Source organism: Anopheles maculipalpis, chromosome 3RL (genome assembly GCF_943734695.1).
Source record: "Anopheles maculipalpis chromosome 3RL, idAnoMacuDA_375_x, whole genome shotgun sequence".
In the NCBI taxonomy this organism is placed as follows: Eukaryota; Metazoa; Arthropoda; class Insecta; order Diptera; family Culicidae; genus Anopheles; species Anopheles maculipalpis.
In genome coordinates, this window is record NC_064872.1 from 72184611 (window position 1) to 72198642 (window position 14032).

The 14032-nt window shown below is 45.3% G+C and overlaps 4 protein-coding genes across 5 annotated transcripts in view; 3 read left to right on the plus strand and 1 right to left on the minus strand.

The window, feature by feature from the left end:
• LOC126563376 (flexible cuticle protein 12-like) overlaps nucleotides 1–14032 on the plus strand; it is a 281105-nt gene that overhangs the window by 214324 nt on the left and 52749 nt on the right. The window lies entirely within an intron of this gene.
• On the plus strand, nucleotides 2768–5718 carry LOC126562238 (all trans-polyprenyl-diphosphate synthase PDSS2-like). Its single transcript, XM_050218685.1, has 4 exons — nucleotides 2768–3121; nucleotides 4562–4888; nucleotides 4954–5366; nucleotides 5447–5718. Exons 1-4 carry the CDS (start codon nucleotides 2769–2771, stop codon nucleotides 5716–5718), a joined length of 1365 nt encoding a protein of 454 aa, XP_050074642.1. The 5' UTR covers nucleotide 2768.
• On the plus strand, nucleotides 7376–10343 carry LOC126562247 (all trans-polyprenyl-diphosphate synthase PDSS2-like). The gene is made up of 3 exons (XM_050218701.1): nucleotides 7376–7707; nucleotides 9231–9976; nucleotides 10046–10343. The coding sequence occupies exons 1-3, from the start codon at nucleotides 7376–7378 to the stop codon at nucleotides 10315–10317; spliced, it is 1350 nt and encodes a 449-aa protein (XP_050074658.1). The 3' UTR covers nucleotides 10318–10343.
• LOC126560952 (sal-like protein 1) lies at nucleotides 11255–12670 on the minus strand. The gene is made up of 2 exons (XM_050216903.1): nucleotides 12082–12670; nucleotides 11255–12003 (listed from the first exon to the last, which is right to left on the minus strand). Exons 1-2 carry the CDS (start codon nucleotides 12668–12670, stop codon nucleotides 11255–11257), a joined length of 1338 nt encoding a protein of 445 aa, XP_050072860.1.

The window sequence follows — 14032 nt, forward strand, 5'->3', positions numbered from 1 at the left end:
AATGGCGTCAGTCAAGTGTGAGAGGTTAAGTGTACTCAAAATTAAACGCTTCTTGAAGGAAATGCATTAACGAAGGTTAATGAAGGAGAGAGAGGGACCGTGATGTGTTCCGGGAGACCACGGGTCCTCGAAACTCTTGATCGATTCCAAAGTATGAAGTGAGTATGTATGAGTGTGTGTGTGTGTGTGTGAGTGTGTGTGTGCTATACATGGTCCTCTGCTTTCCCTGTCTTGGTCCTCACGTACACACGCAGGGATAAAAACCCCACCAGGTGCTTAACGATGCTCTGTTACTACGAAGAGATGAAAAAACATGGCGATGTTGGGAACAGGCGGACAAAGTTATATGGTATGTTTTTTTTTTACACTATTTTTTCGATCTATTTTTTCTGCACTTATTTCGTAAGCAAATGACGTACGACATTTGTGTGTGTGTGCTCGAAAGATGCAAAAAAAACGCAAGGAAGAGCAATGCAAGAGAAAATAAGTGATTTACTTTTGAAAATGTTTGTCTAAGAAACCAAAAAATGGCAAAAATAAACAGCAAAAAGTAAAGAAAACAAACCAAACATTATCTATGAAAAATATGTTGGTGCATTAGTTGAGTGTGTGTCAGTAAACGGATCAAGCATTTCCCCACGATATATCACATTAATCTGGAGGTGGTCCGATGGTGAGGCGACAGGGGCGCCTGTCTCAACACAGCAGGACCGAAGTTCAAATCTCGTCCGAACCATTCCCCCATAGTGTGAGGGCTGTGACTATCCAATTACTTGGTATCAGCAAGTCTCTTAGTAAAACCTAGTCGGCGTGACCTAATAATTTTGATCGTTAAACCAAAAAGAAGATCACATTAATGTGAATGGCGCAAATTGCTACATTTGACATTAAAAATGGCGTGAACATTTTTAAGCATCATCTAAACAAGATATAGCGTTCGGTAGCGAAAAGGCTAATCAATTCCGAAAACGTCCTAATATGCAAAAATTGAACGCGTCGTGTCGATCACGACGGATCCGCTTCATCTCTAGCCCCATATGCACAAAAACACCAACTGTGTTCCAACATTAATAGTACCATCACCCACCACCACCCATTGCAAAAACCGGTTTGTTCCGTGGACCGCAAAAGACTGATGAAGAATTGCGTGTTTGTATCATAGACCCAAGCTCCCAGGCACTAGGAAACGGTCAGGTGAGAAGGGCAGGAACTCCTGCAAACACACACACACACAGGTAAGTCGACGCCAGCCAGCACTATTTAAAATTACTGTCATCTTTTGCAGACTCTCCAAGGCAAAATGCTGTGAATGGTCGTCAGGGTCTCCCTTTCGGGTGAGTACAAAGTTTCATTATGGTTGGGCAAATAACAAAAACGAGAGGATGATGAGATCATACAGAGTCGTTGTTTTACAACGTGCAAATGGGCGTCAAAATGGGTGGTGATGTTTAGCGTGAACTTGACTACACTAGAGCACTACCACTCCCTTTGCAGATTTGATAAATCGTTGAAGATTGAAGGTTTCTTACCTTACGTTCCTTCAAATATAGCCAGAGACCTTATCAGCACCGATAAGGTCACAATTTCGTGTACCAAATTTAATCTCCCTTTAAGTGCTGCCGCGAGGACCCAATTTTTGCAGTTCATTCTGACGATTGGAGGTAGCATGGATCATTAATCACACAATTCCTCCAACCCGGAGTTCGGCGAGCAGTTTTTGATCGATGTGAGAAATTAATTTACCCCAAAAAGCTAAAATGGGAACACGCGCTTCATGCTTTCTTGCTGTTGCACGCCAGATTCGTCCGGTGAACTTTCGCTAAAAGACTACTGACCGAATGGCGCAAACGTGTGCCGTGTCGTGGCTGGAAACGGAGAGCAAAAGCAGCACTATCAAAGTGTGGTTCGATCCAAGTCTGGGAAGAAACTCCATTGATGATCACGTACACGGATCATTTGGAGGAGCAGGGAAAGGGTTAACCGGTGGTGGACATTAAAGTGTGCTGGCCCGGATTATTGATACAGGTTAGTTTTGCTACTTTTTCTCCACTTTTTAACCACAAAAAAAGCAAGGCCCAACGGTCAAGATCCTATGTAAACATGTGCGATCTGATGCTTGATGGCTTGTGGCTTGATTCGTTGGTGGATTTTTTGTGCTCTCGATCTCTCCCTCTGTCTTTGGCTCTCCTTCGTCCACGCGAACTTCAAATTTGAGAGTTTAATGAAACCCGTTAGGATTGTGCGTACACGTGGTGTATATCACTGCTCATCAAGACCGACCGACGGAAGACAAACACAACAATCCAATCCGCGTGCTCGCTTTCAACTTCAAACTTCCCACTCCCACCAAACGGAGTGTGAATGCTTGTCCGAAATTTCCCTTCCGCCTGAAGAATTCGGTACACACGTACGCACGTTCCATGGGAGGAGGTGGGCAAGAGATGTAAAGCTACCCAACCAGTTCCTCGCGCATCGACCTCTGGGTGGAGAAGAAAGCCCAGTTATACGGCCGCGGCCACCCAGTACAGTGCAGGTGTTCGTATCGAGTGGTCGCGTGTGAGTTCCGTTCCGCGTGTGTTCAGTCCAGAGTGTCCAGTGCCGTATGGAGTAGTGAGAAATATTTCACAAAAAAAATCGGTAGTGCATTCACGGTGCAAAAAATTGAAAACCCTTCAAACGAATCAGTTTACCTAACCCGGAAAGTGTTTGTGTTGTTGTGCGTGTGCAAAAACCAAGGAAAAAAGGAAGTGAAACGCATAAAGAGCGCCATGGCTATGACCAAAGCGATACGGCTCTGTGGCCATCTTAGGCAGTGGTCTAGTAGTGGTGTAACGTCCCGGAAGGTAAAGTTACATCCCGCAACCATATACGGTACCACACACACAGCAGTCCTCCCGGATGTACGTCAGTTTAGTGGCAGCACCAGTCGGCAGGAAAAGTTGGCCACCAAAAGCGTCCAAAAGCATGACTGGAATCGTGCCGTTAGTGAGGCGGAAAAAATTGTTGGCTATCCAACGTCGTTCCTGAGCTTGCGGTGGTTACTGAGCGATGAGATCGCAAACGTAGCACTGCATCTGCGGAAGCTGGTCGGGAGCAATCATCCACTGCTAAAAACTGCAAAGTAAGCACACTTTCGGAATCCGTGGTTCGTTTATTTGGAATTCGGTTTTACGTTTAATGCTGATGATGATGATGGATGCGACGGACTTGCTAAAAATCTCTCTACCATAAACTATACGATCGTGATCGTGTTTGGAGCGCAGGAAACTGGAACTGGATATTATCAAAAAAAAAAAAACCCCGTGATAAAACCCTCGCGACCAAAGATGGCATCAGAAGATGGTGAAACAATTGGACACCAAGGGCCATATGGAGCTCAGTTACGACACAGAAAACAAAACATGTTCCAACCTTGCTACACTGTGAAGGAGAAGGGACAGCTAAAGTTACATCGGACGAGGGATGGTCGTCTTGGCGAAGTGCTTTTACTCAACCTCAAGCCAAAACCGGTCCATTCCCACCCGAAATATACGTGTCTGTGTTGTCATTTTCATTGACCCGGAATTCGTAGGGTGGGATTGGGCAGACCTTCATCAACATTCGGTGAAAATGGAAGCTTTTGGATTTTCTCAGGCATCATTCTTTACTTAAGCTTGAGCGCTTATTCAGCTCGATCAAACAAAACTTGTTTGCCTGGGTTATAAAATCCTGTCTAGGATTTGTGTCTGCAATGTTTCTTATTACGAATTAAGCATCTGAAAGAAGCATAATGTATGAAGAAACACTTTTAGCAATGAGAATGAGTAATGAGAATTAATGTTTTCAGAGTTTCTTCAGCTAATGAAGTGTTAATGGTAAAACTGCATAAAAACTTCTCATAATTAGTGTTCGTTTTTACTTGCCATCCCAGAGATCCCAATGAGGGATTATATTAATTATCTCGTTTTTTCGTCCTCAAATCACTTGTTACTTCTGATTGCTTACATTAACGAAAGATCGTTTTTGTTTTTCTTGCGATTGTAACCCATCCGTCTGGTCCGTTTGGCAGCAATTAAGCAGCCTCGTTCGACAAAGTCTCCCAATGTAGACAAAGCTCCATTCGTCATGGCGTTATAAAGTTTCACCGCTGGTGCTGCACAGAAGACCTGCAACGACAAGATCGACACCAGACGTACTTTAAGCATGCCGTGAAGAATACAAATTTCTTCGTTAAGCCTCACAAGGACGACCACTTGCTTGCGCCGCACAGTAGAAAGCGTTTAAACATGTAACCATCATCATCGGGGCGTTGCAATCTCACATGGTCATCCAATCTACAAACTATGATTGGTATGCAGCAGCGTTTAGCCATCCTGTAGCCCTCGCGGCTAAAAAACGAGAGGGAGAGAAAGATAGAGAGATCGCAAAAAAAAAAACAAAACAACCATTAGCCATGTCGCTTTTCTAGGGTAGAGCTTAACATGGCGGATGTTTATTGTTTCAGTGTAAAATTTGAATAAATGATCTTTAATTTCGTTTTATTCATTTTCTCTCATTCCACATTTCGCATCTTTCGCAACAGAACATTGATCTACAACGACAAAAATCAACAGGCATGGGGACTGATCGTTTTGCTCGTTTCGAAAGCAGCCGGACATGTGGACACCATACCGGACATGGAGCAAGACAAGAGTGCCGGTGTGCTACATTCGCAGCGTGCCTTGGCCGAAGTCACGGAGATGATCCGCACCTCCCATCTCGTGCACCAGGGCATGTTGAATCTACAGTCGTTCGATAATGCTGGCAATGATTTGAGCGGTGACAGTGATATGATCTTTGGCAACAAGATCGCCCTGCTCGGCGGTGATTATCTGCTTGCAAATGCTTGTCAACAGGTCGCGACGCTAAGGTAAGCTGGTGTGGCATCAATTTTGGGTAGGTAGTCACGAATTAATTCCATTTTATTTATTTAAGGAATCAAGATTTGAACATGCTCATTTCGTCCGCCTTCCGCGATTTAGCCGAGTCGAATTTTATCGGCGAGCGGGATGAACAGAATAACCCTCTGCCAACGAAATCGGGTGCGCTTGCCAAGGAACTTGCTACCGATGTAAACAGTCTGGATGATTTGGGCTTCGGTGATCTGGAGGATAATACGGAACCGATGAAGATTGACGGTGTGGTTGGTAGTCCGGAAAAGGAATGGTCCCTGCGGCACGTGCTCGGTGGTGGTAGTTTGCTTGGGAAAAGCTGCCAGGGAGCGCTAATGCTCGGTGGCCACCCGGAAACGCTACAGAAGCAGGGCTATCAGTTCGGGAAGCATCTTTCGCTGGCCTGGCAGGCTTGCATCGATATGCAACCGTTCCTGTTGCCGAAGCTTCCAATGGGTAAGTGTTCTCACAATTAAAATTGTTTTAATGGAGATCAGGCTTCTGAAGTAACTGTTGTTCATGTCATTTTCAAACAGGTGCTCAGTTCAGTCTGGTTTCTGCCCCTGTACTATTCCATCTCGAGCACGATTCTGCTCTGTACGAGGAGATCGAGAAAGGTCGTAAATCTGTCGACAACATCGACTACACCAAAGTTCACCAGGCGGTTCTCGATGGGCCCGGACTGGAGAAGACAAAGATTCTCCAGCGAAAGCACAGCTTAGCGGCAATGAAGGTACTGAACGAGCTGCCGGCCACCGACGCTCGGAGAGCTTTACAGAACATTATTCTGGCCATGCAGGAGCTGTAAGGCTAGTAAGCGAAGCGAGAACAGCAGGAATAGAAGAGAAAGAACGCCCCCATGTACAGTACACCGTAAGCCTATCTGGTATAAGAATATTTAGTCAAAAGTGGATGTAAAGATCGACCAGTATGGCCATCCTTACCACATTCTAACTTCATCACCTCATCCGTAAACTAAAAAAGGTAAGTTAAACGCTAAAAACAGTCACGTTTTCGTAACGGGCAAAAAATGAAACGTTCTTCAAATTGAGCTATCACAGACTGAAACCAAATTTAAATTGTTTCGTTCACAGTACGCTAGATGGCGCTACCGTGCGCCTTGTATCTTTTTCACCGGGCGCCTCACCGGAGGAAAACGCTTAACGCTTCGAATGGCAGCTGTCAGCCGGATGAAAACAATAACAGTGCGTAAATAATCACACGCTGCTGCTGTTCGGCATACGTTCTATATTTTTAAAGCCAAGAAATCATTTATAACGAAAGATGCATTAAAAACGTGTGTAAAATTGGTATCTTAAGGTTAATGTGAATGGTCAAAAAGGTGTGCAAAAGTGGTTCAACTTCTCTACAGTTCAATATTCCCGCAAACAAATCGGTCGCCAAATGTAATGTGTTGTTCGCATAAGCGTTTCGTTTAACCTGTTGCCGTAGGAAGAAAATGTGGAAATATGTGCTCTTTTTGTATGCTAACACACTACAAATAGAGGAAGTAGTGTAAGTGAAGTGTGAGAGAATCGCGTACAGAAAAGATATTACCTTCCGCAAAGAAAATGCTGCCCAGCTTGCGAAGTGTTGAGCGAAAAACGGTTACATCATCAAACGTTTGGCTTTGCAACTAGCACGAGAGAAGAAAAAAAAATACACGGATCATCAGTTCGTTCAAGAAAAACTCGCAAAAAAAACCTGTTTGCCTGCCGAGCTGGGATTCAGATTCCCATGCACCTCCGCCAGGGGTTTCAGATAAAAGCCGATGTTCCAGCTTTCTACTGCGTCAGTCGTCTTCGTTCCGTATGTAAAGTGTCGTCTTCCCGGGTCAGGAATCGTAGGGGATATTGCGCCAAAATAGTCCCTACTTGTGGATCATCATCCGGCAGCACGTGAAGGATTTAGCTAAACAGCCAGTGCAGACACACCCAAGCAAATTGTGTCCATCCGCGTGGAACGATCAGCCGGAGTGAAGTGAAGTTGAATTGATTTGGAAAAAAGTTTCACTTTTTTCTATTTAACCAACTGGGTGAAGGAATTGGGGTGTTGGTGGTGGTGAGCAGGTGCGCGAGATACGACCAATTGTCCGCACCTGGATGAGCAGAGAGTTAGTGAAAGCCACCGTAAGCATTGCAGTGTAGTGTTGCTGCTGTACGTTGAAGCATTAAAAAAAACAGCCAAACCCTCCCGTGAGCGTAACGGAAAAGGCATCCGTGTGTTGTGACGATATCGCTTCTGGCAAGATGAGCAACACAGAGAGCAGTCTGAGTAAGTGTTGCTGAGCGTTCGGTGCCCGATCGTAGAAGAAAAGTCTGTGCCACTTTCACGTGTGTGTCATCCGTGTTCCAGACAGTGTTGCCGTTCGTAGATCGCAAAAAGTTGGTCAAAGAAGAGATTCCCGCAGTTTATATTTAATATATTCGCGGTCCTCCGTACCTCCCAAACCCCAGAAAAACGAAATGTCGCTTGCCAGAATCTACGGAATGCAGGCCCGACTGCGGACACATTTGCAGAAGAGTGTCGTGAAACTGTCCACGAGCGTACCAACTCAACCGCTAGAAAGTGCACCCCGGCGGTACATCGGTACTGGCTTGGTGCTTCAAGACAAACTAGCACCGAAGGCGGTCCAAAAGCATGACTGGAATCGTGCCGTTAGTGAGGCGGAAAAGATTGTTGGCTATCCGACGTCGTTCCTGAGCCTCCGGTGGCTTTTGAGCGATGAAATTGCCAACGTAGCGCTACACCTAAGGAAGCTGGTCGGCAGCAATCATCCACTGCTTCGGACGGCCAAGTAAGTATCCCATCTCTGTGCTCTATTGTTCACTATAAGCTTTAGGGTGTTAGTAGAGGATTTCTTTCAGCATGCATAATGTGTAACATTTCGCGAATAGAGCGATGCGTTGGGGGACAACATTTGGGACAGGTTTTCCCCCCGGAAAGCTGTAGTGTACGATGATACTCTAGCGGTTCCTAAACCGGTTTTTAAGGTTTGAAATTTGGCCCAAGGAAGCATTGCATCTCCAACCCCCACGGCGAACTGTGAAGCTTCGATCGACGAACCGCGATTTGACGTCAGAGACACTTTATCGAATGCGTATCAGAGATCGTCTAACTTTGCTGATCATTTATCGAGAATGACGCAAATGCGTTCTCTCATTTTTGTATCATAAACAAGTATTATTGTTTGGGAATCTATCTTTTTTTTATTCTTGTTCTTTGGTTTCTAAATCATTCCGGAACTTCAACTAACCTTAGTATATTTATTGCGTGCTAATGAGTTGTAATTCTTTCTGAGGTTCATCTCGTATGTGGCCAAGAAAATGTTTTCCTGTGTCCAGAGGTGTTTTCTTCAATTTTACTGTTACCATCGAGTACAGAATAATTTTTGGATTAATTTTGAGGACGATCATCTGCGTATATTTTTCCTTATCGGTTTTCGGCTCGTTAATCTTCATTTCGAGGGATTAGTTTGTTGGTGGCAACCGTTTGTTGGTTGCACCTTGAACTTGTGCTACTCAGCCATCATCATGGTTGTGATCGAATTTTTTATCTCTGTGACGGACTTTATTATGAGATTCATTTATATAAATGGGCATCAAAGGTTCTATCCTCGATTCTTGGATGTCCTTCCCTAGTATTAGGTTGCAGGGAAGAAAGGTTATCCCAACTCCAAGCGATCATGGACAGTAATTTAACTTTCAATAGCCATATTGAGACCTTATGCAGATCTGCAATGAGAAACTTAGGTCTCATTGGTAGAATTTGTAAAGACTTCAATTAAGATAATTCTCTTAAATGTTTGTGTTTTAGTCTTTTGGATTTTCCGTTGGAAAGAGTTGGAATTCCGTGTCATCTTCTGGTACTTCGTGAATTGAGAAAATTCAACGCTGCTTTAGCATAATTCTGATGATGATCTTTTGTCCTATAGCGTTGCCAAATCTGGTGTATAGACACACTAGACATTACGCCTTTTCTTGTCTGTTTGCGCATCTTCAAATCCTTCTTTACTTGTTTTGGTTTTAATTAATCTCTAGCTTTGCTTTGCGAACCCGACTCTCTTCTTCTATCTCTTCCAAACTTTTCTTTATTTTCGTCATTATTTTTTATCTAATATATCCACCTAGCCTACAGTATTTGGTTTTAAGAATCTAAGGTTATCTATAGTTTTGGATGTGTTTCAGTAAGCTTAATATTTAAATTAATTTTCATGTTATACTTTTTAAGTTATTATAGTGAGTCAGGACTCTTGTCGAATATTTGTCGAAAGATTCCACGTTATCAAAATATAAATGAAATTCATTTTCCAATTTTTAGAATTCTCATCTACAACGGTAAAAACAACATGCAAGCCTGGGGTCTAATCGTTCTACTAATCTCGAAAGCGGTCGGACATGCACCAACCGTACCGGACCTGGAACAGGACAAAAGTGCGGGCGTCCTACAATCACAGCGTGGACTGGCAGAAATTACCGAAATGATTCGTACCGCACAACTCGTCCATCAAGGGCTGGTAAATCTACAACCACTGGACGGTGCTGGCAATGAGCTGGGAAACGATAGCGATACCATCTTTGGCAACAAGATAGCACTGCTAAGCGGAGACTATCTACTCGGAAATGCCTGTCTACAGTTGGCAGGGCTTCGCAATCAGCCGCTCATCGAGCTCATTTCATCGGCCGTTCGCGATTTGGCGGAATCAAACTTTTTCGGCGAACGAGATCAGCAAAATAATCCACTTCCATCGCGTCCACTAGAATCGCCAGTAGCTGCCGAGAATGGTAGCAATGGATCGAATGTGGATCTTAGCTTTGGTGATATGGTTGACAATACGCAACCGCTTAGTTTGGCCGGTGTGATGGGTAATCCGGAGAAGGAGTGGGCCTTACGGCACATACTCGGTGCTGGGAGTTTGCTGGGGAAAAGTTGCCAAGGTGCAATGATGCTGGCGGGTCAGTCGGAAGCGCTACAACGACGAGGTTACATGTTTGGGAAGCATCTTTCCCTAGCGTGGCAAGCCTGTATCGATCTGGAACCGTTCAACAGTGATGAACTGCCGGCGGGTAAGATTAGCTTTTAATATTGAAATATAGTGTGACATGTAATTTAAATTTTTCTCACGTTTCTTTCAGGTGGACGATTCAGTTTAGTGTCAGCACCGGTGCTCTTCCATCTCGACCACGATCCTACACTGTACAGTGAAATTGAAAAGGGACTAGTTTCGATCGACAATGTAGACTTTGCCAAAATACACGCACATGTTCTTAAAGGACCTGGCCTAGAACGAACGCGCGCCTTACAGAAGAAGCATAGCCTTGCCGCGATGGACGTACTGAACGAGTTGCCCCCTTCGGACGCACGGACCGCACTGCAAAACATTATCCTTGCCATGCAGGACATCTAGCGTACGGTGGGGTGTTACGCGCGTGCGCTAAACGATGAATCACGACTCATGACTTTTCGGAGCTCTTTTCGTTAGCTTTACGGGAAAGAGCTTAGCTGAGGAGGATGGGAGTCGGATGATTAAAGATGACTGTTAGCTATAAAAAAGGTTAAAGCTAACGTGCTACTAAAGCAAAACGTACCATTCCGTCCAGAGTGTGAATTTTTAGATAGTTAGAAGGTGGGACAGCGCTTTTCGAAGCGATAGAAGCTAAATGATTGAAAGCTACTTTAGAACAAAAGTAGCATCATCAAACTCCCTATGGTAGTTAGAGAAAGGTTTCACAATTTTTCACAAATTTATCGTCATTACATCATGCCAGGTAGTAACGTCAGTAAATGTAGTATGAATCGTTAGGAAAAAATCGTCAAAGAAAGCATCTGTTAGAAGACAGAGCAGCACAATCCTTGTATAATTATGTAAAAAAATTGTAAAACAATCAAACCTAAGGCTTATGGCCTTAGGACCTTAGCCCAATCTACAGAGTAGTTCGAGGGAAAAATGTTAGGAAGAAATGGGTAGTTGAATGATTTTTGCACACTAGTTAAATGATTATTCACCGGTCGGCAGATTTTTTTCCCCTTTTTTTGTTTTTAGTTCATAGGACGAATCGTACTCGGTCCAGCGGACCTTAATTACACTAAGTCGGGTTGTGGTTGTGTTTTGTTACGGTTATATTTCTGTTTTCCTTCCCTTTTTTTCTATACTTTCGCGCGATACCATTACCCGCATACTGTACTCGCGTAATGTATTTACACACACTTCGTTATAATGTAGTTAACTATTTAAAACACTGTTGTTGCAAAGAGATAAACTTAACAAAACCCAACGAATGGAGTTTGGAATTGGAATTATGAAATTCAATCTGAGGATGACAATTATTTTGGAGAAGATCAACTCAACTGTCCGCTTCTCGACGTCCACTACTGCTCGTACTTCTGCGTTGTACCGTATCCTCAGCATCATCATCATCATCGTCGTCTTCCGATGTGGTGGACTGATCGATTATCTGCGTGCTATTGTGTCTCGCCTGTAGATGCCGCTGTAAATCCCTCCGCCGGGCCAGCTTCTTCCCACACAGATTACACTCGTACAGCGAGCCATCATGCTGGCGATGGAGCCGGATGTGCTTGTTCAGATTGCTTGGATCACCGAACGGTCGCAGACAGTATTGGCACTTGAGCGGTTTGAATCCGGTATGCGTCCGGATGTGTATCTTTAGTCCGTACTTGCGCGAATACAGCTTCCCACAGTAAATACACACATGACCCTGCTTCGAGGAGCCCATGTTGCTGACGATCGTTTCGAGATGGGCAGCGGTGACGAGATGCGCACCGGTTGGTTCGTCCGCTGCCACCGGTTCTACTGGAGGAGGATGATGAATACGCCGGTGTGATGCTGGTGGTGAAATGTGATCCATCTTTACGACGTGTGCATTCAGTACGGGACGGAAGGCGGAGTTACGCCACGGTTGAAACTCGTACAGCGGATTAAATGGACCTCCGTAACGCGTGGCAAGAGCTTGATGTAAGCGGTGCCAGAGGATCGAGATGGGTTCACGGTTACAGCTGGTCGCTAGGTGGATTTTAAGTGGATTGGGATACTCGTAGGATTTCTGACACAGGTGGCAAACGTAGCAATTTTGTCCTGTTGATGGATAAAACCGAAAGAAACGCATTGTTAGAATGTAATTCGCAAGTTTTTCTACAGCTAAAGCATACTTACGCTGAATGTTAATAGGCGTAAGGAAAGGTATCTGCATGTGCGCTATAACATCCTCCGAGAACCACAGCTTCAGCTCCTCACCATTATTCACATCGCCCGTTAGCCTTACACGAAGCAGCTGTGTCGATGTCAGCTCCAACAGGGCATTGAAACTTCGTACATCACTAGCCAGCCGGATTGATCGGATCCAGTTGGAGCATTTCATTGCCGTAGCTGATTCGTTTGTCGTTAGAAGCCCAGTAGAAGATGACTTCCTTATCATGGTCGTTCGAGAACCCACCGAGGATGCACCGATTGTGGAATGAGCCGCCTTAAGACACACCTCTTCCGCTGCGTAACCCTTCGATACGGAATCAATCGGTAGGAATCCGAGAGCACAAACGGACGGGGAAGGTGATGCGGCACGTCTTGGAAGCGTTGTAGCGGATGTGGACGACTGTGAAGACAGGTCAGCATAACCCTCGTACCCATCGGACATCGGTTCGGGACTAACGTTCAGGTGGAGATCAATATCTGGACGAAACTTTCGCACGAACGGTGGAGATCCTTCAACACCCGGAGTAGGGGCAAAGGTGGCCGATGGAAACATTGGGACACACTAGAGAGATCTCACTAAACTCACAGGTAAAAGAACTCAAGAACACGCTCAACGTTCAACACGTAATCTCAGTCCATTAACATCCTTTCAAAGGTAACTTGGTAACTGGCTGAGAAAATTGTCTAATAGCAAAACACGCTAAACAAATCCTTTTCTAAATCTTCAACAGGACAAACAACCTCTCATGGCCACGTGCCGACTCGGTCTGCAGCTCAACACCTCCTGCACGCTATGTTTTATATAGAATCGCTAGAATCCAGCAAGGACTCGTCGGACAGGGAGAGACAGGTTTCGGGTTCCCAAAATGCAGGATCAGGTGGTACGCTCGCACGGCCCGTTCGGTTGACTGGGTGTCCGGGTACCGTGCACTGGTATAGCTTTTTGCCAAACGCATTAGCAAGTGTGGAAAGTACACCCGCTGCCGCGCCAGCAGAGGGATGTCCTGAATCCTGCCTGAAAGCAACCGGAACAAACCGATCAAACACACACGCCGGGAACCCTGGCATGGGGTTGCCAAAAACGAGCGAAACGCGATGGAAGGGAAACTAATACAAAGTCACACCCGGGAGTAAGTTGTTTGGCGAAGGGTGGCGAAACAGCATCCGTATCGTGCGACAAGTGCTAAAAATCTCACGACATTCCGAAGGGTCACGTCCCGAGCCCTGCCTGGCTGGCATTACAACACCGCATAATAGTTTTTAAATGAATTGATAAAGATCAGCTCTTCTGTGTCTGCCTGCTTTTTGGACAATCAGTACTTCCCCTCTAATTCCCCGGCCTGTCGGTCAGCTTGATACGCAATGAAACGATGCAATAAAGCCCTCTTGTACGAGGGAGGGAGGGATGCGGATAAGCCTTGCTTCCTCCCCTTCACCGAAATGAACTCGCATCCCTGCTGCGGTTAATCGACGACATGCGCCGAGGGCACACTTAGGCTCACTTTAAATGGCTACAATCGGGCATCGCCGCTGACCCTTCGCCCGGCGGGACGTCAGAATCATATGTTTTTTGGCGTTCCCGAAGACGAAGGCTGTCGCAGAAGAACCTGTGGCACAACCTGTGGACTATTTCCCCCTTCTCTTTCCACACGCACACACACTGAACGGGGAAAAAGCCATTCAGTCAGTTTCCGTTCCTTTCGAGGATTGTTTTTCTTTCGAATGGTGGCACCGATGGTGGTTCAGCTTGAAACGATCCGGTTGAAAACTAAGGGGTTGAGCAGCGAGTAAGTGGTTCCGATGCGGTACCGCTCAATCGTTCAATCATCCCGGAAGAAGAAGGGGTTTCCCCCAGTTCCGTTTTTGTTTACATTACATTACGATTCAATTAGGACGCGATTCCGCCCGGCGAGAA